At 41.2% G+C, this 27,104-nt stretch overlaps 1 protein-coding gene across 3 annotated transcripts in view; it reads left to right on the top strand.

Annotated features, from left to right (window-relative positions):
- Positions 1-27,104, top strand: part of TMEM108 (transmembrane protein 108) — a 183,430-nt gene that overhangs the window by 72,312 nt on the left and 84,014 nt on the right. For 2 of the 3 annotated variants that reach the window (XM_082193052.1, XM_082193048.1), the window contains exon 3: positions 12,876-12,961. In XM_082193052.1, coding sequence (XP_082049178.1) covers positions 12,922-12,961 — 40 coding nt within the window. In that variant the 5' untranslated portion in view covers positions 12,876-12,921. The remainder of the gene's footprint in view (positions 1-12,875; positions 12,962-27,104) is intronic. The other variant, XM_082193049.1, reaches the window with a different exon arrangement.

Below are 27,104 nucleotides of genomic sequence, written 5' to 3'. Positions count from 1 at the left end.
CTCCTCTTCTCTATATGTTGGTCACACAGCCCTCCAAGGCAGAATAAGTCATATTTTGAGTTCACTTTATTTCCCCACCTCTTCTGGGTATATTGAGTGCATGATTATAGGAAAGGCAGTAAAGTGCTTCCATTAAAAAGAGGCTTGACCTGCGAGACAGAGGTCAAGGCACAACCTTAATCTCCATGACACAACTGTTGTATATGTGAATTCATCTATCCATCCATCTTGCTTGCAGTCGGAGCACAGGTTGTAATCATTTCACAGGATAGTGGTGTGGGAGGTTGGAATCAGAGCTTTTCCATTCCAGATGACACAAAAAGATTAAAAAGAAAAAGTCCGCTGTTCTTGCTCCAAAAAATAGCCCTGTAGTCTCTGCCACCCACCCCCCAAAACTAGGATTGGAGATAGGATCATACAACAAAAGTTGTTTGTCTTTGTAAAGGAGATTATAAAACAGCAGAATATTGGTGTTATTTCTTTCTGTGGTTCCTTGTTAGGTGGTGATTTGGGAGTGATTTTGTTTTCTAAGGTTTCATTAGTAACTTGTGCGCTGGAATGACACAATAAGAGCTGCTTAGCATTCAAATGTCTGAAGCATAAGGCATATATAAAGATAAATGTTTTTTAAAATAAATATTGTAAAGCATTTATAAAATTGTGCAATTACTTGGAACCCAAATACTGCAAACCCAGAAGTAAGTGTTCCGGTTTGCGAACTTTTTTCAGAAGCCGAACATGCTCTGTTTTGAGTGTTACGCTTCTGTTTTGAGTGCCACAATTCCGTTTTGAGTATTACGCTGAGGTCTGTCTGTTTTTGCTATTTATTTTGTGTTTTTGCAACTCTCTTTTTTTTGTGACTGTGTGGAACCCAGTTCAGCTATTGATTGATTGATTGATTGATTGATTGATTGAGTGACTGCAGTTTATTGCTTTCATTTTATGGATCAATGGTCTGGTTAGATAGTAAAATTTGTGTTAAATTGCTGTTTTAGGGGTTGTTTTTAAAAGTCTGGAATGGACTAATCCATTTTGCATTACTTTTTATGGGAAAACACGTCTTGGTTTTGGAACACTTTGGTTTTGGAACGGACTTCCAGAACAGATTAAGTTTGAGAACCAAGGTGCCACTGTACTGGCTACTTGTGGTGCATGATGTCATAGGCTCTGGTCAATAGATACTTATGTTGATACTCGAACATCAGCAGTCCACACAGCATTGCAATGAAACAGAAAATGAAGCAAGAGCTGACTGGGTGGAAGAGAATCACATTTCCCCAGAAATAAAAATTACTGCTTGAATGCAAAGAAGATGCAATTTTGCCATCTCAGGAGAGCAACTGCAGGGAGAGTTTCCTGCTTGGCAGGGGGTTGGACTCGATGGCCCTTGTGGTCTATTCCAACTCTATGATTCTATGAGACATTTGTATCCCCCCACAACAGCTGAGTAATAACTACACATCCATCACGCAATAAAACAATTGCCTAGAAATGCTCTCAGTGTTCAACGTGACTGATGTTCTTTCCAAGAGTAAATAGCTGTTATGAAAAGAATAATTCAAAGGAAAACTTTTTTTTTTAATATCCATTTCAGTTACCTTGAAGAAGCAAATCTGACTGTTCAACTGAAATCCTAGTGAGGACTGAAAGATTTATTTCAGATTTCATGATTCTACACCACTTTATATTTATCGATTGCATTATTTAGATGGCTTTCACGTTAAAGTCTCCCTTTGTGTAAACAAGGGGGGGGGGCAGTGTCATGTCAGAAGGCTCCAGTCTGAGCTATGTAAGTTTATCTGAATATCACAAACCAGCCTGCGTGTGCACACATCCATCTTATAAAGTAAGGAAACAAGGATTCATTAATCCCAAATGGAATGTCTGTAAGGTCCTAATGTTCAGGCTCTGATGTTTCAAAATCATAAAATAGTGCATCTAATGAACCGACCTGGATCCTGTGAACATCATCAGAGGCCCTTCTTTGTGGGCCTCCTCCATGAGACGTCTGGAGGGTGACAACATGAGAACAGGCCTTTTCTGCAGTAGCTCCTCGTTTGTGGAACGCTTTCCCCAGGGAGGCTTGCCTGGTACCTTCATTATACATCTTTAGGTGCCAGGTGAAAACATTCTTCTTCAATCCGGCTTTTAGCTAATGAACATTCTATGTCCTTTTAAATGTCTTTGTTGGGAGGTGTGCATTAGTGCTTTGTTTTGTTTTGTTTGTGTTTTTGTTATGTATTTTGTGTTTTTATTTTGTATTGTTATGCAAATTTCTTTGAACATAAACAATATTGTATGCAATTTTGCCTAGGGTATACATGACTTGGCTGGACAACCACATTGCAAAAATTCAAGGAAGGGCAAATTTCAAGGGATGGTTGTGTTTTGCCTTGTGTATTATTTTGGTGTGAATTCAGTAAAGCGGCCTTTAAAGGTGAACTGAATTGAACTGGATTTCTGCTCCATCTCTTCATCCAACCTTGCACCCACAACAAGACAATACCAACGCAACATTTCACAACAATGCCTTGTCAGCACAGCATGCTAGTAAAGGTAAAGGGACCCCTGACAGTCCAGCCGCAAACGACTCTGGGGTTGCGGTGCTCATCTCGCTTTACAGGCCGAGGGAGCCGGTGTTTGTCTGCTTCTGCAGACAGTTTTTCCCAGGTCATGTGGCCAGCATGACTAAGCCGCTTCTGGCGAAGCCAGAGCAGCGCACGAAAACGCCGTTTACCTTCCCGCCAGTGCGGTACCTATTTATCTACTTGCACTGCGTGCTTTCGAACTGCTAGGTTGGCAGGAGCTGGGAACGAACAACGGGAGCTCACCCCGTCACGGGGCCTTGAACCGCCGACCTTCTGATCGGCAAATCCAAGTGGCACAGTGGTTTAAACCACAGCTCTAACTCCCCACAAAATAAACCTGCATCTTAAACATAGAAGCAGTCGTGACAGAGCGTATTCAGAGGTACAAATATGTCTATTGTCTTCAGCAACCTATAGTCTATCTATCCTGGCCTGTGAAAACATACCAAAAGTCTCTCTTTGTTTGTATGTGTGCACTGAATTTGTTGGGTGATCCAACCCATAAAATAGGATTTACACAGCCATAACATAGTAGTTCCTCCCCTTCCTCTAATGGCTTATTTCATCTGTAGACAATCTGCATAATATAGGCAGATCTGCTTATGAGCTTCTCAGCTTCTTCTGATAGTCCCATCAGGGGCCCTGATGAAAGGGAGAAACCTTCAGATACAGATGGGGAATCATCCTTCATCTTTCATTCTGCAAACTGCCAAACAAACAGAAACCCCCATAGACAGGGGTAGGGGTTGCAAGAGTAGAACTGCAGCCCTTAACTGCAATTGATGTTCAGATGCAACTCCCACTGGGAACTGGTTCAAACAGATTTGCTAATGGTGAATAATTAAGAGCAAAATAAATAATCAATAATGCCCAGTACTTGTTGAGTCAATTGAGGTGGGGGATGGAATTCAATACTGTGAAGTATTTTGGAAAGGATGGGAAAGAGGGTAGCAGTAACACATCAAGGATTTCTTTTTTAACTGACTGGTCACTTTGGTGATTTTGATTGACTGGCAGCTTTTCACGGGTTGGGGGGAAAGGTTAGGAGTCTCAGACCCGCCAGAAAGAGAGCTGTGAGTAGGTCACCCGTCCTCATTTTGAAGGCCAGAGAAGGCTGCAGGCAGAGCCTTTTCATCCACACTTCCCTGCCATTCTCTTTTTGTTCCTTTTCTACTTGAGCAGTTTTCAAAGGCCCCCAAATTGAGAGTAGAAAAGGTGGGAGAGAAACAATTCCTTCCTCGCCTCCAGATCTAGTAGTGAATTTAAAGGGGAAACGTGCAGGAGGGGGCGGAAACACCTTCAGGTTGCAACCTATCGGTTTTTAACCTCAACTGCAAGTTGCCTCCTCCCATCACCTCCTTTTTACAATGGTGCATTTGCAGCTTTAGTTTTTTTGTCATAAAGAAAGAAATAAAATCATAAAGATGCGTTTTGAAGTATAAAAGGGAATTATTTACATAAAGGAGACATTTTACATCTGCTGGGTGATACGGTATTCCTTTAAAGTGAATGTGATGAAAGGCTCCTGAGCACGTTTGTCACATCTGAAGTCAGAGCGTTTTATCGCACATTGAATATATTAGATTTAATCACACGGAGACTTTGAATCTTGTGTCGGGTCATGGGCCCCTTATTTGCAAGGCCAGCTCTGATGCTTTGTTTATGAGCCCGAATGTGAACGTAGAGCTGAAGGGAGGTTTGAGCTTAAATCAGAGATCAGAGCATTCGGTGTGATAGGTAGCAAGTAGTGCAGAAATATTCTTGATGGCTGCAAATTTGTTTTAGGGGCCCCCAGCCCTGAAATCAGAGCAAATTAAAACTTGACATTATTGAGGCTTGCCTACACTGCAGACTTAAAAGGGGTAGCTGCCAATTCCCAGGAAAAACAAGGGTGTGTGTGTTTAGGTCACAATGTGCGTGCCAGACATGCCCTGCTCCAGACATACAATTCACCATGGTAGGTATACACTGGTATATTTGTAGAGCCCCTCACACCTGCTAAACACCTGGACATGGGGTTGTGGCAGGCTGGCCCACAGGGCTTCTCAACCCCCTGCGGGATTTACAATTTGGGGTACTGTAAATATTAAGCGGGATAACGTATTTTGGCAGCCAACTAAAAGGTTTGCAAGAACCCAACCAGAGAATAGAGAAAATACTCACCCAAGAAAAGGCTACTGGATATGGTGAGCTGAGCAACCAGTGAAAACTTCATCAAGAATAAGCATTTAACAAGCACAGAATAACTTTTTCATAGATGTTTATGAAGCAGATGTTTATGTACACATGGTCTGCTGAACAATGGCTACTCATGTGCAGGATCTGATTTAACATTCCAATATGAGGAAGAAATTTGGAGATGGGGGATGTTGATCAATTTGTAATGCAGCTAAGCATTTCAAGCAGGACATACTCGTATACTGAACCAAGTAATTATAAACGTGCATGTTACAAAGGAAGTTAGGCTGGCAAGCACATGAGCCAGGGCTTTTTGGGTGGTGGCCCCACAATCTTGGAATACTGTCTCATGTTATATTAGGGAGTCTCATCCCTGGATATTTTTATACAAGCCTAAAAACCATGTTACCTTGGCTTACATAAACTAATAGTTGCTATGGATCTGATTGTGTGGACTGGTCTTGGTGGCTGTATTGCTAGTTTTAACAATATGGGTTTGTTTTGTTAAGATGCTTAAATGTTGTTTATTATTTTATTGTATTATAATGTGAACCACCTGGGGAAGAATTTTTATTCTAGATTGTGCAAGAATTTATTAGATCAAAAAAATTCAGGACCGCCACCAGAAATAAAAGGGAGACACCCCACCCAAAAAACCAGTCCAATGAGGACTGCGTATACTTAGTGTATGAATAATGCTAATGGACTGTTAAAAGGAATGGAAAACTGGGAGGGACATTGAGGGTCTTAAGCAGACATTCTCCACACTGCAACATTTTGTTGCAGGTCTCAGCAATCTTTTCCATAATTCTGCTGATTTCTGTTTGTCAGGGCCCTGAATGATGTAGGCTTGAGATGCTGGTTGCAAGGCTCACACAATTGAATGCTCTTGCATATATTTTTTAATAGTTTTTATTAAAGATTTTTTAAAAAAAATCCCTAGAGCTAGATGTGAAGGAGAATGTTCTAGCTCAGCCATAATACCTAGTTTGTAATGCGCAGTGGCTTTTTGTTTTCATCTGTTTTCCTTTGATCTAGGACACTGTTGGCCTCTTCCTCCTTCAGACATAATGAACGATGCAGTGTTGGGGACCTGTCAGCTCCACTGGACCCTTTTGTTTTCTATTCATCATTATGTCTTAGTTGTCCTCTTTAATTTAGCCAGAGTTCAGTGTGGGGCACAGGATGGAAATCACTCGTTGCAGAAGACAATACCTTGGCTCTGCATGGAGATTTCACACATCCATTTATCATCATGTGTATATTTATACACAGCAGATGCAGCTGTTAGGATTAGAAAGAACATTTAAGGTAATGATTCCTATAGCTCATTCAGCGATTAATAGCTTATCTATGGTATAGACCGTTTCACTCCATAAGCTGCACCTAGTTTTTAGAGGAGAAAAACAAGGAAAGAAATATTCTGAACGAAACAGTAGGTGTGTGATTTTCTTGGTGCAGGCTGTAGCCATGGGCATGCTATGTGATCTGATGGTGAATTTGGGGTGACCCAATGCAAAAATCCCTGAGGATCCATGGGCTTTTACCTCCCCCCTTCCAGGCAGTCTCCTTTATCGCTAGCGTCCCTTATCTCCCTCCTGATCGCTGACTGATCAGCTGCTTCCTTTCAACACCCCCTTCCCTCTTGTTTGCCTTAGTGTCTTTTCCTTAGCTGGAGCAGTTTTTTGCCCCTCCTTTTCTTCTAATTTCTCTCCTCATTACTTTAGTCTTCCTGTCTCCTCTCCTTGCAAGTTTGCTGTCTTTACCTCCCCGCTCCCAGGCAGCCTCCTTTATTGCTAGCGTCCCTTATCTCGCTCCCGATCACTTGCTGATCAGCAGCTTTGTTTCAACACCCACTTCCCTCTTTCAAAAAAAGAAAAGAAAGGAAATAAAAGCATGATCTGCTTTTCTCCCCTGGGCAATTCAGCTCCAGGGACCACACATTCACTCCATAAGACACACAGACATTTCCCCTTACTTTTTAGGAAGAAAAAAGTGTGTCTTATGGAGCAAAAAATACGCTATTTTAAGGCCAGCATAGGCAATGCCCTTCTGATGTTGCTGAACAACTGCTCCCAGAATTCCTGACTGTTGGCTGTGCTGGCTGGGACTTGTGGGAGTTGTAGTGTAACAAATCTGCAGGGCCACAAGTTGCTTACCTTTGCATTAAGCAGCTGCTATTATTATTTTAATACCTCTGTCTCCTTATGTCCCACACATAACATCAAAAAGAGGTCTCTAATCGTCTCTGACATTAGCTTTGAGGAACAAAGCACTTACCTGTTGCACATGTGGACAGTCCAACCTTTGAGCTGCTTAGTCAGAGAAAGTACCCTTCACCCCACGTTAGGAAAGCTGGGTCGTACAAGCAGATGAACAGATCCCATTTACACAAAAACAGAGATTAAAATGCAAATTGATTTCCACATTTCTTTCTTCCGAATATGTACACGATCCATTTGATCTGGGAAGTCAAAACCAGTTGACTGAAGCCCTCATTTGTCCACAGTCACCCTTGCATTAGTTGAGGCGAACTGCAGTGCATTTGCTTCTGTGGCTCCTAGAAACTATTCCCTCTCTTAATCTTGTTCACGTGAAGATTTTTGTAATCTCAGATGCATTTTATCTGTTGGAAATCCAGTTACGAGCTGAAATGCATAATGATACTATTTTTTTCTTTTATTTGCTGTTAATGGAGATAGTCCATTCTTCTTGAGAACTGTATTTTTGTATTGTGTTTGCTGTTCCAAAAAACTGGTAGCTTTATTTTTATCAAGTATACCCACCCAAGAGGGCAGATTCCAAATGCTGAAATATTTATGATTTCAAAATTGTTGCACCTGGTTTTTCCTTCCTTTTTGCGTGCAAAGCATTAAAACTAATTAATGCCATTCTTTATTTCCTTTATTTCCATTTCTGGCTTTCTGTTTTCAGCAAAATTGTGCCATTTTCATGAGAAAAATGTCACAGTATGAGAAAGCTGTGGGGTGGGGGGATATATGTAGGAAATAAACATCATTTCTGCTTTCACAGATATTCAGGACCCTAAAGATGGCTGCTCAGAAGTAAGCCCTATTTAGTTCAATGTGATTTACTCATAGGAAGGGATGGGGAAGAAATTTGATTAAAATTTAAAGGTGAATCCCCCTAATTTTCTCTTTCTGAAACAGAATGCAAATTGGAATGCAGCCAGCCTTCAGCATTTGCACTTCTCCAAATTTCACAATGCAATTCTCCAGCTAAGTGATTTGCACAAATATGCATATACTAGGATCAAGTGTTCATAAAAGCATGTGTTGGTGAAAAATAATATACAAAAATTCAGTATATTGTGCAAAAATAATATTTTCAAAAATATGTATAAGGCAAAACTGCATACAAATATATGCATATTATGAGAAATTCACACTAAACGGCTAGTGTAGTAAAAATAAAAATGCAAACTGAATCAGAACTGGGGAGAACTAAATTTAAGATTAGAAAAATGAGAAACAGAGGGAAACCCAGTTTGACAGATTTGCCCATCCTTAATCCCAGTTATAGTTTGCAGCCTTAGAAAAGCCATGCTTATGTTGCTTTAGTAGCATTTGATCAATTTTGGTGTAGCCTTGCAAGCTTTTTCTTCCCTTCCAATCTGCTTTGTTTTCTTTTTTCATCCCGTTCTGTATTACTTTCAAAAGTAACTTCACTTTTAATATTTTACCCAAAAGGATCCATGTCTGCTCAACTGAATGACTTCACTTATATTTATAAGCTATAAAGCCAGAGTAGGATTTGACCCAAAGGATCTTACTCAATTTATTTCATGGAGTTTTAAGTATGGTTCATGACCATTAAGTGGTCTGGGTTTGTCAGCTGTTGGCAGAAGAAAGACTGACATTTCCAACCCAAATGTCTCATGGTTCTTATTTGTGCACAAGCCTGTTCTTGCCTCTCAGAACTCAATAAATTATCCAACTCCTATTTAAATACAATAAAAACTAGCGCAATAACTTATATAGTGGTGCTTCGCAAGACGAAACGTCTTGCGAGTTCGTTTCCTTTTTCTTAAAGCCGCTAAGCCATTAATAGCCGCTAAGCCGTTAATAGCCGCTAAGGCGCTAATAGCCGCTAAGCCGCAAGACGAAAAAACCGCAAGATGAAGAGACTTGCGGGCAGCAGCCTGCAGCCTGAAGCACGGGGCGAGCTAAGGAGCCCGCCCCGTGCTTCGGGCAGATGTCGGCAAGCTTTGCGCGCCCTGCAGGAGGTCCCGCCGGACGCGCAAGGCTTGGGGCGGCAGCCTGTTCTGGGGGCTGGGGTCAGGGGAAGCTCGGGCTTCCCCCGCGCCAGCCCCACGCCTGGGGGGGGGGAATAATTTTTTTTCTTTATTCCCCCCTCAAAAAAAACCCTAGGTGCGTCCTATGGGGGGCGGTGCGTCCTATGGGACGAAAAATACGGTAAATACTGTATTCCTAATAGTGATTAATATAGAATGGTATGCTGGGTTGTTCACATGTATTGAAAAATTAGTCTGTCTTTTGGAGACAAAAGCCAAGCAACACTACAGGTTAGTGCATGTTAATAGCTGGCTGTCTTTTGATGGTCACCACAAGGCATCTGTGGCAGGAATAAACAGGGAAAAATAAGCCTGCTGTAACTATACAGTACCTTGTCTCTCCTCAGAGTGAAGCTACTTAGATAGCAAATTCATGTCTAAGGCTTTAGAATGTTTATTCACAGTATATTAGTACAATCTTCCTTTTTGCACATTTAAAGCAAGGATGGGGAACCTCAACTTTCTGGCCCCCAGTACTGTCCTCAAGCGACACCCCTTCTTCCCTGGCCACACCCCATCCACTGTAGGCTTGCCATACGTCTGGAAAATTCCAGACATGTATGGAAATAGAATGCCTAAAATAGTGTCCAGGGTTGGTTTCCCCCCAGGGTTTTTCTCCATGGTGAGAGCTCCAGCCACCCATGGCGCTGCTGCTGTTGGCGCTGGCTGCTGCCTCCCTCACTTGGCTGTGCATAGCCACCCCATCCGGGAACCACTTCTCCAAGGCGCAGTTGTCCCAGCTCAGTGTCCCAAGCGTGGTGGGCTCTTGCCACAGCCGCAGTGCCAGCACCTGGCACACCTTTCCGAGGGGCCTAGACCCGCTGTTTACATCTTTGAGCCTGCCCTCCTGGCTACAAGGTGTGAGCATTCCTGCGCAACAACTCCCACCATCTCCTGTGGGTAAAAGGAAGGCAACATGAGCTTGTGTGCAAGTGTGTGTGTGTGTTATTCCGGAAATCGGAAGCGAAAGCATTGCTTTCACTCTCCATGAACTCTGTGATCCAGGGAGGTTGGGTGGCCTTTGGCCCTAGCCAGTGGCGTAGCGTGGGTTGTCAGCACCCGGGGCAAGGCAAGTAATTTGCGCCCCCTAACCCGTGGATTTGCGCCCTCTAACCCTAACCCCCAGATGTTGCGCCCGGTGCGGCCGGCCCCCCCTGCACCCCCCACGCTACGCCACTGGCCCTAGCGGAATAGGCTCCCCCTACCCCCCACTCTTGGCTGGAGGTGATGCTATGGTTGCAGGAGGCTAGGCAGGCTCCTTGTAGGCAGCGGTGGGAAGGGAGAGCAGGTTTGAAGGGGAGCCACAGAAAGCAGGGCAGCAGTGGCCAGAGGTGCACTAGTTATGGTAGCTAGCTGCATTATTACACATAAGGGTTAACTTTTCCCTTTCAAAAAATCAACAATTTTGGGGGTGTCTGGATTTTTTACTTTTTGAAATATGGCAAGCCTACTCCACCGGGTCTTCTTTGTATCCTTGTTGAGTGTTTTGCCTAGGTAGAATGTGGCCTTGGACCTTGCTCATACTTCCAAACTGCCTCGATGGAGGGCAGAGAGGCATGTGCGCCTGTGAATCATCTAGTCTGCTGTACAAAGGTTCATTGTACAAAGGTTCATATTCATTGGTCTGCCCCACAGGCCACTCCCAGAAGGTACCCTAGAAGGAAATGGTGGCCCTCAGGCTGAAAAATGCGTCCCACCCCTGCCTTTAAAGCCAGCTTGATGTGGACAGACCATGTCTGTGGTGGAATAAATCTCTTAGATGACATCATCATCATCATTATTATTAATACCCCACCCATCTGGCTGGACCTCCCCAGCCACTCTGGATGGCTCCCAGCAGATTAAAAACAGAATAAAACATCAAGCATTAAAAACTTCCGTAAACCGGGTTGCTTGTGAAGAAATATATATATGGGGGGGGGGTGAGCCCTGCCCCTTCTTTCTGTACATGAATAGGAATTCCTGCACAGGGACTATGCATATGCACCCCAGTACACATAGGATCTGAGTCAGGATGGATCTGATGGATTGAGCAGTCTACTTCCAGTCTGTGTCAGCTTCACATGTTCATAAGCCTGTTAAGTCCTGGTTTTGCATTCATTTGCATTTCTTAAAAAAAATCTGAATGAAAATTCATATTGAAATACATCTATGAGGTGGTGGGAACGATGGCAGAGGTTTCATCCTCTGCGAAAAGGACTCAAATGGACCACTTCCGTCTGTGGACTTCCCTTTCTGCTAATGGAGGGGAAGGTCTACAATGTCTAACTGCTCCTCAGCAGACCTCCTCAGGAACTTTGGGTTGCTCTCTTAATATTTAAAAGCCCTTCTTTGAAACTATTTACCTTCAGGATAACTCACTTTATGCACAAGATCAATGGAACATAAGTAAATATTATTTTATTTAAGTGAAAATGATGTCTTCCCTTAAGGAAATATTGAACCATTTTCACATTCACAGCCAGTTTTAAAATGAAATTGAGAGCAGAAAGAGAGAAGGGAGATATCCAAATGAGAGTATTCTTTGTCACCATGTGTATAAATAGCTGTAAAGTGATAGCATAAGTGAATGTCTCGCCTCTTCCACAGGCAAATGGAGCTAATAAAAGTGGCAATCCTAGGAGACTTCCATCTACAAATCAAATTTGGTCCTCCTGCTTTCATAAACTCCTGGCATTTAATCAGTGGCGGAGTGCTGTTTATTGGTTTGGCTTGCAGTGCAGATGCCTTCAAGATCATCTCTTAAATAAGCTCCGAAGGAATTATAGTGGAGTGCATTGGAATAGCTTGCAAATGTCTTGAGTTGGAAGACAGGGAGAGAAGTTCTTATGAGAAATAAAAGGTATCAAGTGCCTAAAGATTGTTAACTTTTTTTTTCTCAAGAGTTGGCTCTTCAGCCTGAAGTGGCAGGCTCTGCAGTAAAGCTCTTTGATAGATGCTGGTGGAGGCTTTCTGGATCTGGTTGCAATGACAAAAGATAACAGCTAGGATTCAAAGACCTGCATAGGCTTACACAGATTCCAGTGAAATGTTTGACACACAGAAACACCGCCACCCTGCTTTATTTAGCTGCCTCCAAACTGTTTTTCTAATTTCCCTTGGTTTCAGAAGCAGGTTTTCCCCCAATAAAAATAAGTCTTAAAACCCCCGTGGCTTCATGAAACTAATGTAATGCTTCTTTGGATCCATGTGTTTTGGTGATAAGGATCTGAACACAACAGTCACCTATAACCTTTGTTATATATTTCTTGGGTGCCTCCTGGAACTGCTCAGAGATCATTATGAATTGGTTGGGTGCATGCCAACTACTAAAATTACTGGGTGGGTGGGAGGAGTGGTGATACTAATTCTCTGTAAGAAACATCAGACAGATGGTTATGAAAATCGTGCTGGGGTGGGGGATATGTGGTCTTGCAGATGTGGGCTGGCATTTTTATACCAGCATTGCCAAAAAATGTGCATGCATGAGGAGCACCCATCTCACAATCAACACGCTTGATGAATGGCTCCCAATCTGTATAATAAAGAGACCCAGCAGCAGAAATACTCAGTTGTCTGCTTCGTTTTAATTCACATACCTTATTTTTAAAAAACTCACAGTTGGCAACTTGGTCAACCAAGTACGACACAGGGACTCTGCAACCTATTTCGACAATTTCTGATTATGTTTTTTTAGCTGCTTGGAAGGCCACAGAGGCCACATAGACCAGGATAGCTCCTTAACAAACAAACACAAAAGCAAACAACAAACAAACAAACTTATTCATATCCTGTCCTTCTTCATCATCTCCTAGACAGAATCATGAATAAACTGCAGGACAACCTGGAGCAGATGATACCATGAAGAGAAGTTTACAAGTCCTCTATTGCCAACTGCTTAGTAAGTAGACAGTCATCTGAATACTTTGATATTCTTTCTCTATTTTAGGTGTACTTACTTTGGATATGAGTAATACTACTCTTGCCACCCCCCTTCTCCCCCCTCTTAATGTTCATCAAAATTTATTGTATTTTTCCTTCCATTGTTCATCTCACACAACCCACCTTATCCCTTTCTTCCCCTTTCTTGGGCTCGGGGTTAAGCTGTTAAATTGTGTTCTTTTAAAGGCAAGCTAGTGGTGATAGCAAATGGATGCCTCCATGTGTCTTAGAGCTGGATATCTGCCAATTTCTCTTATAGCAGTTGTCTGAACTACTTGGGACAACCTAGCCATGTCGCTAAATGCCTGGATGCTGCCAAATGCATGAATGCCTCTGATAACTGCTTAGAGGTTTTGATGATTAAGGGGTATATATAAAATAAATAAAACTGCGGCTGCACATCGTAATTCCCAGCTCCTCCATAGTGTTTAGAATGTAACTGTGTGCTGATGTTTTCTCCCCCCCTCGTTCTCAGTGATAAAAAGGGGAGGCAGTATAATGCCAGGCATAGGTGTCCGGTCCCAGCAAGGGTTGAGGTTGAGGTGGTGACTGGTCTTTGGCACAGGCACTTACAAACAAGGTGCCATCAGGAAAGGTGGAGTCACATCCATTTCCTGGACAGAGGAGTGTCTTAAGATTCTGACTAGAGCATTTCCTTCTGTGCTGTATAGAACTGTTGATTCAGCAGAATGGTGGCGCAGTCATTGGTTCCTGCAGCATGGAAGTGATGGGGCATTATTAAGAGCATTGTCTTGAGTCTGAGGAAGATGGCACTACATAATACATTCTCCAGTTTGGGTCTGAGAGCTGAGAACAGCAACTTCCCCAAAAGTTGTCTCCACCTCCCATGAGTTTTCCTCTGAGGAAGATGGGAATGGGGCCTGAAAACACAATAGGATGCAGGTAAATTCTACCAGATGTTATGATGGGGGAGAACAGAGCCAGATGTGTATTTCTTACTTTTTGTAGCAGCTGTACATCAGGTCACATTTTTAATTTTATTTAAAAAAATTTTCAAAAAAAAAAGAATTTTGGTTTTCACACTTATCACATAAAAAAGATACAAGAGAAAAGAAAAACATTACAATACACAAAAACAAAGAAAAACAGAATTATTACTTCCAAATCCTAATTTCATTACATTGATAACTGACTTCCTCGAATCCCCTCTAACTGAATTTCATTATATCACCTATTTAGCAGTTCTCCAAATTCGTATTTCTAATAATATTAACTTATTTGACATTTCTAATTTTAAGGTGTCTCTTTGTTCCATGCAGGACTTGTTTTTGACCTTGAACTCTCAGATATACCGTATTTTTTGCACCATAACACTCACTTTTTTCCTCCTAAAAAGTAAGAGGAAATGTCTGTGCGTGTTATGGAGGGAATGCCTACGGGTGGCATGCCTACGGATTTTCCTCCTCTAAAAACTACATGCGTGTTATGGTCGGGTGCGTGTTATAGAGCGAAAAATACGGTAATCTACTAGTTTTATTGTTGTCATAGTAGCTGTACTTTGCATGTTTGCAAATGAAGAGTTTGTTTATCTTTAGAGCTGCTAAATAAAGTAAAATTAAAGGGGATAAATATGTACTCAGTTCCTTTAGTTTAGTTTAGTAGGTTTTATCTGTTGATAAATGTTTTATATCCAAACCTTGATTCATGTCATCAAATTACTTTCTGCAAGCTACATGCCATGCTATCTAATTCCATTAAAAGTTATTAGGTGTTTTAACTGCTATGGTTATTAGGAATTCTTTTGTGTTCATTTTTTACATAGTGATGGAATGTTTCTAGTCAGCAGTAATCTATTTAGGGATTATGTATTTATGGAGCTATGGTATGGCAGAAAGTTATTTTCACATGTTCATAATTCACACAGTCTGAATAGATACATAGGATGTACTCATCTGTTTGCAAGTGAGGTTAAAAATCATTTCCGAAAAGAGGATTTCAAGTTAGTTTATGAGGGTCATTCCCAACCCATTTATGAAAGTAGCACAGATTAAGATGTTTTTCTATTTACTGTTATATTCATCACCACAAGATAATTTAATAGAGTTTGAGCTAATGAAAATATTACATCCCAAGCTAATGCTAATTCAAGCACTGGTGAATGCAGTACTTTCTATAATGCACCTAAAATTTACTTCATCTGCACATAAGTGATTAGTATATTATTATTACTGATGTAATTCACTTCATCTGAGCATAGCAAGCTGCTTTATTGTTTCACCTTGCTCAGTATTACCTGACTAGCAGAGGCTTCTTCCTTGACTTCAAATAGGAGACATTCCTGGAGGTGCCAGGAATTGAAACTGGGACAGTCTACTTCCAAAGCAGATGCTCTGCCACTGAGCTTCAGCCTTTTCCCAACTGTACTTCGGATACATAGGCTACAAATCTTAGTCTTTGCATTCATAAGCCAGAATCTACTTCAGCTGGTGCACGCATGCAGCTGGCAGGTTAGGACAGGGATAGCAATATAGTGCTGCAATTGTAGTGCCATTTACCTGGGAGAAAGCCCCAATGAATTCAGTAGGACTCACTCTGAGTAGGCATGGTAGGGGTTGCACTGGTAGGAGATCAAAAAGCAGAGATAAACCATGGATCACCCAGCAGCTCCTCAATTCTGGCAGTCCCTTTTAGCTTGCTTTGCTTTTTGGTGGGTAAGCCTGCAAAACTGTCAACCAAGTAGAAGCAGGTTTTTGTCATGTGGTGATGCATATTGCAAATGATGTGTATTATGCAGATGTAAGTCACAGACTGAAACATTCATTGATTTTTGCATGGCTTTTGAGAACAAGCTTCTAGGTTTCTAAAAAGTATTGGAAGCAGAATATAAAAGATGTGTCAGCCCTTTCTGTCAATGTCCCTGATTGCAAGATTTGCTTTGGGCTTTTAGTGTATAAGCTTTTCAAGAACAGAAAAGAGATAAAAAATACAGAGATCCTCTCAGGGATTTCAGTGACAAAAAAAAGTACTGATGTGTTGTCATATAAACAGTGAAAGTGGCGCAACTTGTTATTAAAATACAACTTTTTCAAAAATGTGAATTTCAGCGCAGGTTGAGTGAATGAACAAGCTATTTTTTTGTACTATCTGTACAATGGAGCAGAATTGTTTCATTCTATCACTAAAGCTAGTTGGGGAGCGGGGAGAAGAATCTGTGCAGTATATTTGTTTGGAGCTATTGTAAAAGTGTTCTTTGTCCCTTACAGCAAAGAAATGATCTATATGTCTGTTTAATTTTCAATAAACTAGTTTGTTTATGCCTGCTAGGCAGACTTTCTAATTTAATGGGCTTGTTCCAATTGCTTTTCACACACTCCAGTTACCATTCATAAAGAGTAAGAACATATTAGACATGAATAGGGTTAGAAGGTTTTTATTCTGGAACTTTAATCCTCAAGGAAGCTGGCTTAATGTTGCTCTGTGAAACATAGTCTCTCTCTCTCTCTCTCTCTCTCTCTCTGGTAGTAAAAATGTTTACTGGGTTTTCTAAAACTGGTTACTAGTTCACATAAAATAACAGCTATAAAGATATCACCCTAGCCCGTGATCTTGGCCACATTTATAGGGAAGCCGAGACCCATTGGATCAACATGTAATGTTAAACGATGCCAGACTCCCAGTGAAAATGCTGCTATCAGAGTGGAGGAGAAATTTCAGTGAGAAATGTAGGCTTGATCTTTCTGCTGAGTGAGAGCAAGTTTCAGGATGGTGTCACAACATTCTTCCATGAAAGAGTCTCATAAATGTACCACCTACCTGCCTCGCCTCCTACTGATCTGCAGGAATACACATGGGTTCATGAGAGCATTACAATGGGCCACAACGGGACATCTATACAGTCTTCCTATAACCCCATCCAATATGGCTGTGCACCAGATTCGCTCCAGGTCCATGCCCCTAGCTTAAAATTGGACCTATTCACAGGGATTTTGGCATTGGCCAAGTTGGGTAGAGACATCCATGGATTGCTGTTGGTCAGGATGCATGGCCCATAAGGACCCAAGGCTCTGGGGGTGGGGCATCAGGGAGGAAGGAAAAGCAGGCAGTGTTTGGGAAAACCCCATATAGAGGCTCAGACCAACTTGACTGTGTCTTCCTGGGAGAAGGTAGAAGCCCACAACCACCTGGTACTCCCTCCTTCCTGGCACTCCATCCCTGAACGGGGACCTCAAACAGTATTGATGCCTGTGTGCACCAGCTGTGGAGCCATCACACTTTCAGGTTGCTCCTTTGCAAGTGGCTTCCCTGCAGAGAATCTGCTTTCAAAGGCACACCCTACAATTGACCCCTCTGCTCTCGATCAGGGGAAGGGAAGGAGACACATGTTCCTCTACCATTCCATGTACAGTAGCCAGCTGAACTGGCAACCAAATTTTAATTCAACGTTACTGAAAGGAGAGCATCTTTCACTACATAAAAGGCAATGTCACAACAGAGAGGAATGGTGGGGAGGGGCATTCAGGAAGAACAGCTAGGAGTTGCAGCTGTTGCCCCCCAGCACCGGCCACATGAGGCAGATGCCTCATTTTGCCTAATGGTAGGGTTTCCCTGCATCCAGTTGTCAGGAGCTCGTCCTATACTCGAGTAGGACCCTGGCAGAGACACATGCCCAACTGGCATGTTCTCTCCCTTCTGGTCGTTCGTTCAGGAGCTTCAAAAGCTTTCTTCAGCCCGAACATCACAGTGACTGATGCCAACACACTTAGGGATCTGGTACACTTAGGGATCCGCAGAGTCTTCACAGCTTGCATAACAGACCTCAGCAACTCAGCATTTTGGCTAATCTACTTTATTTACATATAAACATACACAGAGCACTGCAACATGACTCCCTCTCTCTCTAGCATCAGACAGCAAAGAGAAAGAACAAAGGACAATAGTCCCACTTCACGGAACACAGTAACACAAACATCCTGTCTCTGTCACTTCCCACTCTGTGGAGTCAAAGCATACACCGTCATGTGATAGACAAAAATCCCATGACTGTAATCATGGAGCAGGAATTCTAACATCAGTGCCCTCCTAGCCATGCACATTTCTAGTTTGAAGCCTAAAAGTAGATAGGGTGGCAGGGCTCTGTTGTAGCTATCAAATGGTAACTAAATTTTATATTATTATTATTATTATTATTGTTGGTGGTGGTGGTGTTATTATTATCATTAAAAAGAATGCATCTATGAACTCTTATGTGGAGTTAGGCTGTTATTCTTAATCCTCAGTAAGCATGCACAGAATAGAAGCTGTACATTGCATTTTCAACATTTCTCTGGTAGATATACATTCCATGCATAAATAAGAAGAATGGGGAGAAGGAAACCAAGATTTCAAAATAGGTACATTGATTAACATCTTGAAACCACTACAAGGGCTTTTGTTGATAAGCGTCAATTAAAGTGAACATGTGTCTACAGCTTTCCTTCATTTGCCACCAGACACATATTATGCTACATTTGCTACTTTCATTAAGCGGTTGCTTTGTAAGGAGAGTTTAAAAAACAACACACCCCTAATATGGTGATTAAGCCCTGCAGCTTGAACCATAATAATTCAGTATAGATGTTTGTTGTGCTTTCTTTCTCCATGGGTGGCTGAAACTGAATGTATAATAGTGGATATTTTGGGGGGAGGGGACTTTAAGTGACTGTGAAATTAAGCTCCCATCCAGGTTCTTTGGAGTTAAGCAGGACTAAACAGTTGTGCAGTGTGAGGTGTTTGTGGGCAAAGCTTCGCATAGTGGGTTGGATCTACTCAGAAGTAAGCCCCACTAAGTTTCTGCTGGACTTGTTTTCAGAAAAGGTATATAGGATTGCAGCTAGTATAGCTGACTTAGCTCCTATTGAAATCAATGGGAAAAGCTAGTCATGACTTACATTCCATTAATTTAAATGAGAATTAAGTTCAACTAAGTTATGCACTTTCATTATTATTATTTATTGAACTTATATCCTGCCTTTCCTACTGAAGGACCCGAAGATGGCAAACACACCTTTATCAAATCTAAAATCTAATTTAAAAATCTAAAAACAGTGAAAACATTCACAAAACAGTTATAGTTGAAAGCATCTAAAACAGTTACAGTTAAAATATTCTTAAAACAGTGAAATCATTCTCTCATCTCTGAATCTATATGTTAGTTGCATTAAGGAGGCATCACACAGTTACTGAAGGGAGGAATGGCCTCACTTAGATGTCCACATTGATTGCATGCAGGCTTCTTCACTGAGGATGACTATAGTAATATGACTGAAGGCAGTCCCACACAGCATGTCCAACACCAGCAATGGCACCAGTAATCATGTGATTCCCCCTTCATACGAATAACCAATCCAGTTCAGTGTCTCACTCCAATTCAGTGTTTCACTGGCTTTAAAAAACAAAACAACATATAGCTAAGGAGGCCATGATTGCACACAGGGGAAGGGGCTGTTTAAACCTTTCTCCTCTTGAAGTTTAACAATTAAGCATTACCTCTGTGAAATTGCTCCCCCCCCACCACCCTGTGGGTCTTTATTGTTGTGAGTTTGGGGTGTTAAGCTATATGCCAGACCCTTCTAATCCCTGGAGCAAGTTGTAAAAGCTAATCAAGTCTTCTTATTCCTGGAAATAGTCAAACTAGGTTCCTGGTGATGTGATGGGGGATTAAGGGGCTCAGTGCAAGAGCCTCAACAGACAAAGCCAGCATTTGGAGTACAGTTTTGCAGCCATGGGACCTAGATGTGAAGCAGTAATCTGGGAGAAAACAGAGAGACAGAACAATATTTTATATCTGTTTGAATCCAAGGCTGTGGCTATGGGAGAAACAATACCCTTTGGGGTGTTAATGCTGTTAACCTCTCCATCATAGGCTCAGGTTGTATATACAGTGGTACCTTGGTTTACAAACTTAATCCGTTCTGGAAGTCCGTTCTTAAACCGAAACCGTTCTTAAACCGAGGCACACTTTCCCTAGTGTGGTGTCCCACTGCCGGTGCCCTTCCACTGTTTGGTTTCCATTCTTAGACCGAGGTAAAGTTCGCAAACCGGGACACTACTTCCAGTTTTGTGGAGTTCATCAACTGAATCATTCATAAGCAGGTCTGTTTTTAAACTGAGGTACCACTGTATGTGTAAATAAACCATATATCATAAAGACACCACAGTCTCCGCTGTGCCTCATTCTCAAAGGAAACCCAAACCCTGGGTAAGCACCTGGATCCCCTGGAATCTTGCTTCACTCAAAGATTGGGATGGTGCGCAACAATATATTTTCTTCTGTAGAGAAAAGCCACTAGGGAGGGAGCAATTATTATTAGCCGTTACATGGATAATGTATTTCCATAATATGATCTGCTCACTGAATTTAGTTTTTCTTGTAGGCCAAGCTGAAAGCTCCTTAGTTTTTCTATATTTAGAATACACAATCAGAGCAGTAATAAATGTAGACCATTCGGCAACACATTTGTTTGATATATTTTTGGAGTTTTTGATATTCAAAAAGCAAAGGATGTCACTTTCTGTTTGAGAGGAAAATATAACGCTAGGCAAAAAACATCATGAGTGGTGACATCTTCACTATTTATTCTGTCTGCTTTACTTTAAATTTGAATCTGCCTCTGGGAGTGCTGTATTCCACATCCAAAGCTCCTTTGGATCTAGCTAGCTTAGAAGGAAACAATAAGGAATGAGTTATATGACTTGGTGACAGTCCGCTCATAGAAAACAGCAGGATGTTCCTCTTCCTATCTGGAAAAGTTGGTTGTTGATGTTTTTCTCCCAATCAGCATTGCTTTCATATTCCTCTGTGCATGAACCAGTTCCATAGCAGAAATCCAGTTGCGTTTTCAGATTTCTTTGATCATGTCAAATAGTGTTTTTAAGTAATGCAGAAGGCTGCATTCCTGTGCTTAGTGACACATGCATAAGCCTTGCTGAAGTCAGTACGATTTGCGCATACATAATTGATGGCAGAATGTAACCGTTAGACTTCAGTGAAACTGGGCATGCCTCCTCTTGTCAAACGTATACACTTCTTAAGACACCAATTCTTTGAATTTCAAGCAGGCATGTGTAATGCATAACAGTTTTCTATTCCTCAAAGCCAATGAGCATAATATTTGGAGTTTGGATAATTGCACGTATGACTGACTTCAAAGCTTGTTCTTTGTAACTAGGGATGGGGATAAATTTTATTTTGTTTGAATTTTAATGGGAAGCTACTTTATCCACACATTTTGAACGCACATGTGAACCAGTCACACTTATCTTTCTAAATTTATACTTTCCCCAAATTTGTGATGCAGTTCTTCAACCAAACAATGTGTTAGCATATATTAGGGGATAGAGTGCAACCCTCGCCATACATTTTTTAAAACAGCATGCCAAAATGCATGATATTTGCATAAATTGCTTGCAGAAATGTGTAAAACTGCGTACAAAAATGTTTATATTTGGAGAAATGATTAATAAAATGCTGATGAATTTTCATGAGGACTTTTTTATAATGCAAATAGCTGGAAAAAGTGTGGAGAACTGAATTTAGGTTGGGAGAAAGGAGAAACTGAATGAAACTGTGATTGGAATATTCATTCATCCCCATTTAACGCACTGCAGTGTTTATAACAGATTTTCTGAGAAGAAAAAGGAGGTGGCAGCACCAAGAGAGCTGAAAGACCCTAGAAGGAGACAAGGCCTTGAAAGAATGTTCAAAGTGGAAACATTTACAGGAAATGCAAAATGCCCAGTGCATTTTGGTGTATCACCTTCTGCATGGACAAAGAAGACAGCACTTGTGATGATTCTGAAGGATATTGTCTCAAATTTCTTTGCCTCTGGAGAAGGAGACAATTCATATATATGAATCAAGCATGTTGCATTTCCCATAAATGTTTCCTTTTTGAGTACCATTTCTTCCCTTTCTTGGCAAAAGGTCCCCTCCCCCATTAATTTTACTGCCATAAATACACGGTTGAACTCTGTTTGTTCAAATGTGTGGATATTATCTGGTCATTGTTTCCAAATTGAGGAACATGAGAGATCTATGCTGGTCATAGTGTAGCTTCCACATGTCTCCTCACATGTTTGTTTGTTTTTTTGTTTTGCTCAGCAGCTATTTCCCCAACCCTGCATCGCACCCCCAGACTGTCAACAAGGAAATACTTGTGTGCATGCCCCGTAAGGGAAAAGTTAATGGAGGGTAACTGAGAGTGTGAAACTAGTGATTGAGAAGAAAGGGACAACACACAACCATGTGGTAACTTCCCACAAACACTACCCAGTGGGAAATGTCAGTGTATAAGTATCAGACACAAAAGAAATGTAAAGTGCTTTTGTATAGACAAATGTATACAAATGCAGACACAGAAAGGAATGGATCTGTGTGACCCACATGCACACTAATTCCATGATATTGACACAACTTCAGTCTGGCTGATGCCTTTCTCTGTACCACATGTGCTGTTGGTTGGTTTGGTTATTAAATTTATATCTCAAAGCTGCCCAGGGTGGCAAAAAAAAAGAAAAGAAGTGACAATACATCAAAAACATTTTAAAAACACTTCCAAAGCAGATGCCGACAGGGCAAAGATGTTGTGCTGATTCCAACTTTAAACTGGTGTTATTGTATCATATTCATACAGAATGGGGTGTAACATTAAGGGTATCATATCCATGTGTGTGCAAAATGAGCAGGCGAAAGGTTGCATAAATACATATAGGCAGGCCTTTACAATTTGTATTTGTTTTGCTCTGCAAAGCAGAGACTTCCCTAACTCTGTATTGTACCCCAAACCATCAAACCTGACTTACGGTGCAGCAAGCAGTGGCAAAACTCCTTTGCTGAAATAGAATTAATGGTGGTGAATTGCATTCAATGTCACTCTAAAACCACAGATACATTTGGGAAGTTTTGCAACCTAGCCAAAAATGCACAGGCATAGGCTATTAAAAAGGGGCTGAGAGTATAGATTTGTATACCATGTTTTAAAACCGTGTCATTAAGTTTAGCATTAAAAGCTGATTGACTCCTACATGATGGCATTGGCTGGTCTTGTGAGCAGACAGGCAAATCCTTGCATTTACCCAAAGTTCTCAGCATGATAGTATCTTGACAGAAGGCATCTTCACTTTTATGCTCATTCTGACACGTTTATAAAAAGAGCCAAATGAAAGCTCTTTCAAGATTAATGAGAAAGGGTAGCTTTCTTTAATGCATATCCTCCATACACTTGCAATTTGCCAAGGCAGATTCCTTATGCTCGGAACCAAAGCAGTACAATGAGTTCATCCTATGCCAGACATATTAGTACAAGTTCATCATCTAATAGAAGATTTACATATGCAGTAGCCTATTTTCATACATGGCACTAAAAGTGTCTTTCAACCTCTCTCCCACTGCATGTGTGAATGCTGTCAGCTCAGAATCAGAAGTGAAGGAGAGCTATTTTAAAAATGAATGTATATTCCAGCCTATGTGATTACTGAATAATGTATGTAGGAAATGGGGGGAAATGGATTTAAGCATCACTGTAAATATGCCATTAGCCACTGACATCTGTGGCACCTGGCTTTTATTTAGAGTATTTATTTAGGGTGCTTGTGAACTGCCCTTTCTCTAAAGGAGCAATGGATGATATACAACAAGCACCAAAGCAAAATATAGCATATATCTATATATGCACATCCAAGCTAAGAAATTAAATAATAAATCACTAAAACATCAAGTCATGCATTGCTGCTGTGGATTGAACCCCTCCTTATCACAGTATCAAACTGTAAAACCCTGGGTAAATAAAAATATATTTGGTTGATGTCTGAAAAGCAGCAATGTGAAAGACAGACACACCTCGGGGGGGGGGGGGATAATTCCAAAGCTGAGGTCCCACCACATGGACCTTTCTGAACTTCCCAGCTCCATGAATCCTGGCAGTGACCACAAGCAAAGCCCACCCACTTACCCGACAATCTTAAGAATTGAATTGGCTGGCACTGGAGTATGTGCTCCTTCAGATGTTTGGGGTTTATAAACTAGTAAAGGTAAAGGTAAAGGGACCCCTGACCATTAGGTCCAGTCGTGACCGACTCTGGGGTTGCAGCGCTCATCTTGCTTTATTGGCCGAGGGAGCCGGCGTACAGCTTCCAGGTCATGTGGCCAGCATGACTAAGCCGCTTCTGGCAAAACAGAGCAGCACACGGAAACGCCGTTTACCTTCCCGCCAGAGCGGTACCTATTTATCTACTTGCACTTTGACGTGCTTTCGAACTGCTAGGTTGGCAGGAGCAGGGACCGAGCAATGGGAGCTCACCCCGTCATGACCTTCTGATCGGCAAGTCCTAGGCTCTGTGGTTTAACCCACAGCGCCACCCGCGTCCCCCTATAAACTATTACCAACACCTTTAATCAAGCCCAGTAGCACACAGGTAGCCAGCACCAAGCTTTTATTGGGTATAAGAAACGGTTCATAGGAAGTGCCTCTTTTCTATAGACAAAATGTGATGTACGCAGGGGAATGAGAGCTACTTTCTATGTAATGGCTTGATGGCAGTGAAAGTGCTCTTATAAGCCTCTCCATTATCAGGAAGCATAATAGGAGGCAGATTTCAATGCATAACTAATCAGAGATTGTGGCAAGCTTCTGTCGTCCTACAGTACCCATATATGTTGTCACTGCAAAATGTAGCCATCCTGCATTTCTTCACCCCCTTCAGCTCATATTCACCACTCCTTCCCACCAAAAACCTCAATTAGTATGGTGATTCAGTCAATCCACACGGAGTAAGTAAATCTGCACAGGTTGCATTGATGTGCACAATTTGCTATTCCTCTAGAGTTCTAACTTTTCCGTGGTACCTCCTTGGAAGTTTCTCCATACAGTTCTGAACACATCTGACCTTAAGCATGCACTGCAATTACAGGCAAAACTTTGTAGCAATCTGCTGTGACAGTTCTTAATAGATAGCTCAATAGACTTGAATCTCCCTGCCACTTTCAGCCTGGAGGTCTCCCATGCTGCTAACAAGTGTTCAACTGCATTTCTCAGCCTGGAAGAATATAAGACTAAACAGCATGATACCCGGAGTCCTTTGGAGCTATGAATCATTGCAGAAGTGCTTGAGAGAAGTTGGAAATTCACACACTCCCAAAAGTCTTCATGTCACATCTTATTTGTACTTTCAGAAAGAGTTCATAGAATATTAGAAGCTGCCGGTCTCCAATAAATTGCATGCAATTCAGATGATTTATAGAAAAGTTATGTCTCCCTTTTAAATCCTAGGGCTTTTCATTTCTCTATTAGCCAATTTGTGAGGCTCCTTTCACTCTTCCAAGTTCTGATTCGTTTTCTGTCTGGGCAGGGGCGGAGGGCAATGTTATGTATGTAGTGAGTGCAGTTGCACAGTGATAAAACTCAAGAGTTCCCCATTGCTGAAGGCATCAAGAATTCATGAACCATTATTAAGGTATTGAATAATAAGAGGAAGTTGAAGAATAGCAAAATAGGCCATTCAGCATAACCTGAAATTTCCCTTAGTTGTGGAAGTAACAATTTTTAGCTTGCAGTGATCAATAAATGGCTTCTATTCCCCCCCTCAGAACTACCTTGACTCTTTTTTCTTTTGTCCTTATGAAATGGGTCATTTTGGCCACTAAAGCAAAAGCCCAGCATTTGTCAATCCATCCATTTGTTGTTGGTACCATTTGTGTCCTCCACTTCCTACCATATAATAATCTTGCTGCCATTAACATATATGAGATCTGTTCCTTATACAATGCTTTACTGAATGCAGTTTTTTTTCAATGGAGAGGAGAGCTAAGTCAGGAATGAGTGTTTGGCTGATAACGTATCCAGTGATATAAAAAAATTAAGCCCTAAAGTTCTCTACTCTTTCATATGCCCACCACAGGCAAATATGACCCCTGAGATCCTCAGCCTCTCCAGCAAAATAGGGCTAGTGAGTTGTGAATATAGCTGAGCTTTACTGGTGTTAAGTGCCAGTGATAAATCAGTTTCAGCATACCTTTATGTCACTTTCGAATGGGAACAAGACTATAGATGTTACCACTAAGTATCAGTGATTGTAATATTGCAATCCGTCTCCCAGGCTTTAAGTGCAGAGCAACCAGTTTCAAATTTAAGATCCAAGAGGATCTTAGTAAGAATGGAGATGAGACCCTTTCGCTCCTTAGAGCATGGTTTGCAAAAGAATTCATAAAAAGTCAAAGAAAGAGGGGACAGGGACCCTCAAATCTGCAAACTGGTTGAGCAAAGGTTATTTGAGCTATTTGAAACCAAGAAACTCACGTTCCAGAGAGAAATTATTAGATTTTGCAGACGAGAATTCAGAGAGATTCTGAATTGTCAGTAGGTTCAGTTCCATTTTTACAGGGTGTATAGCCTTGACAACAAGTGATCTTTATCATTCATCAGTATTTTGTCAAAATCCATTGGTCTCTTAGCTGCTGATGGATTCTCAGATAATTATTTGCTGAAGATTTTACTTTAAAATATTCATACCATTGGGAATTTTCCCGATGTAAACATCCTTTAATGTTTTAATTCTCCATCAGTAGTCCATGGTTTGTTAAGTCCATATATCTAAACAACGTATTACCTCCAAATCTCAAACCTTCCAACTTTTCTCTATATCATTTCATATTGATGGTGAGCCATTTGGGCTGGTTGGACTTTTATGTTGTTTCCAATTTCTCAGCAGTTCAGAATCAAGGAATTTTGTTTCGTTTGCTTCCTTGAAAATTACTCTCTTCCCATAGTATTTTATGTAGTATGACCTTCACCAAATTCCTCTCAAATTTAGATACCTTTGAATGTCAGTTATCCATTCTTAAGAAAGCCATTTGATACAAGTAGCAGTATAGTATAATTTTATGTTTGGAATAGATTGACACCCACTTCACCCTGCTGCCTTTTTCATCTTATAATATTCCGATGTTAATTTTCCCCCCCTTGGTGCTTTTAATTTTTCTCGTGGATTCATCCTGCTTTATGCTTTGCTTTATGCTGTTTTCTTTCATTTGTCTTTTTTTTTCTTTTTCAAAATGGTTTTGTGTTGCAATAATTTCATTTTAATTTCCATTTGTAAATCTCTTGGAA

The sequence above is a fragment of the Podarcis vaucheri genome (assembly GCF_965113315.1).
Source record: "Podarcis vaucheri genome assembly, chromosome: 12".
Taxonomy (NCBI): domain Eukaryota; kingdom Metazoa; phylum Chordata; class Lepidosauria; order Squamata; family Lacertidae; genus Podarcis; species Podarcis vaucheri.
Note: the sequence above shows the minus strand (reverse complement) of the source record. Positions and strands in the feature narration are given on the sequence as shown.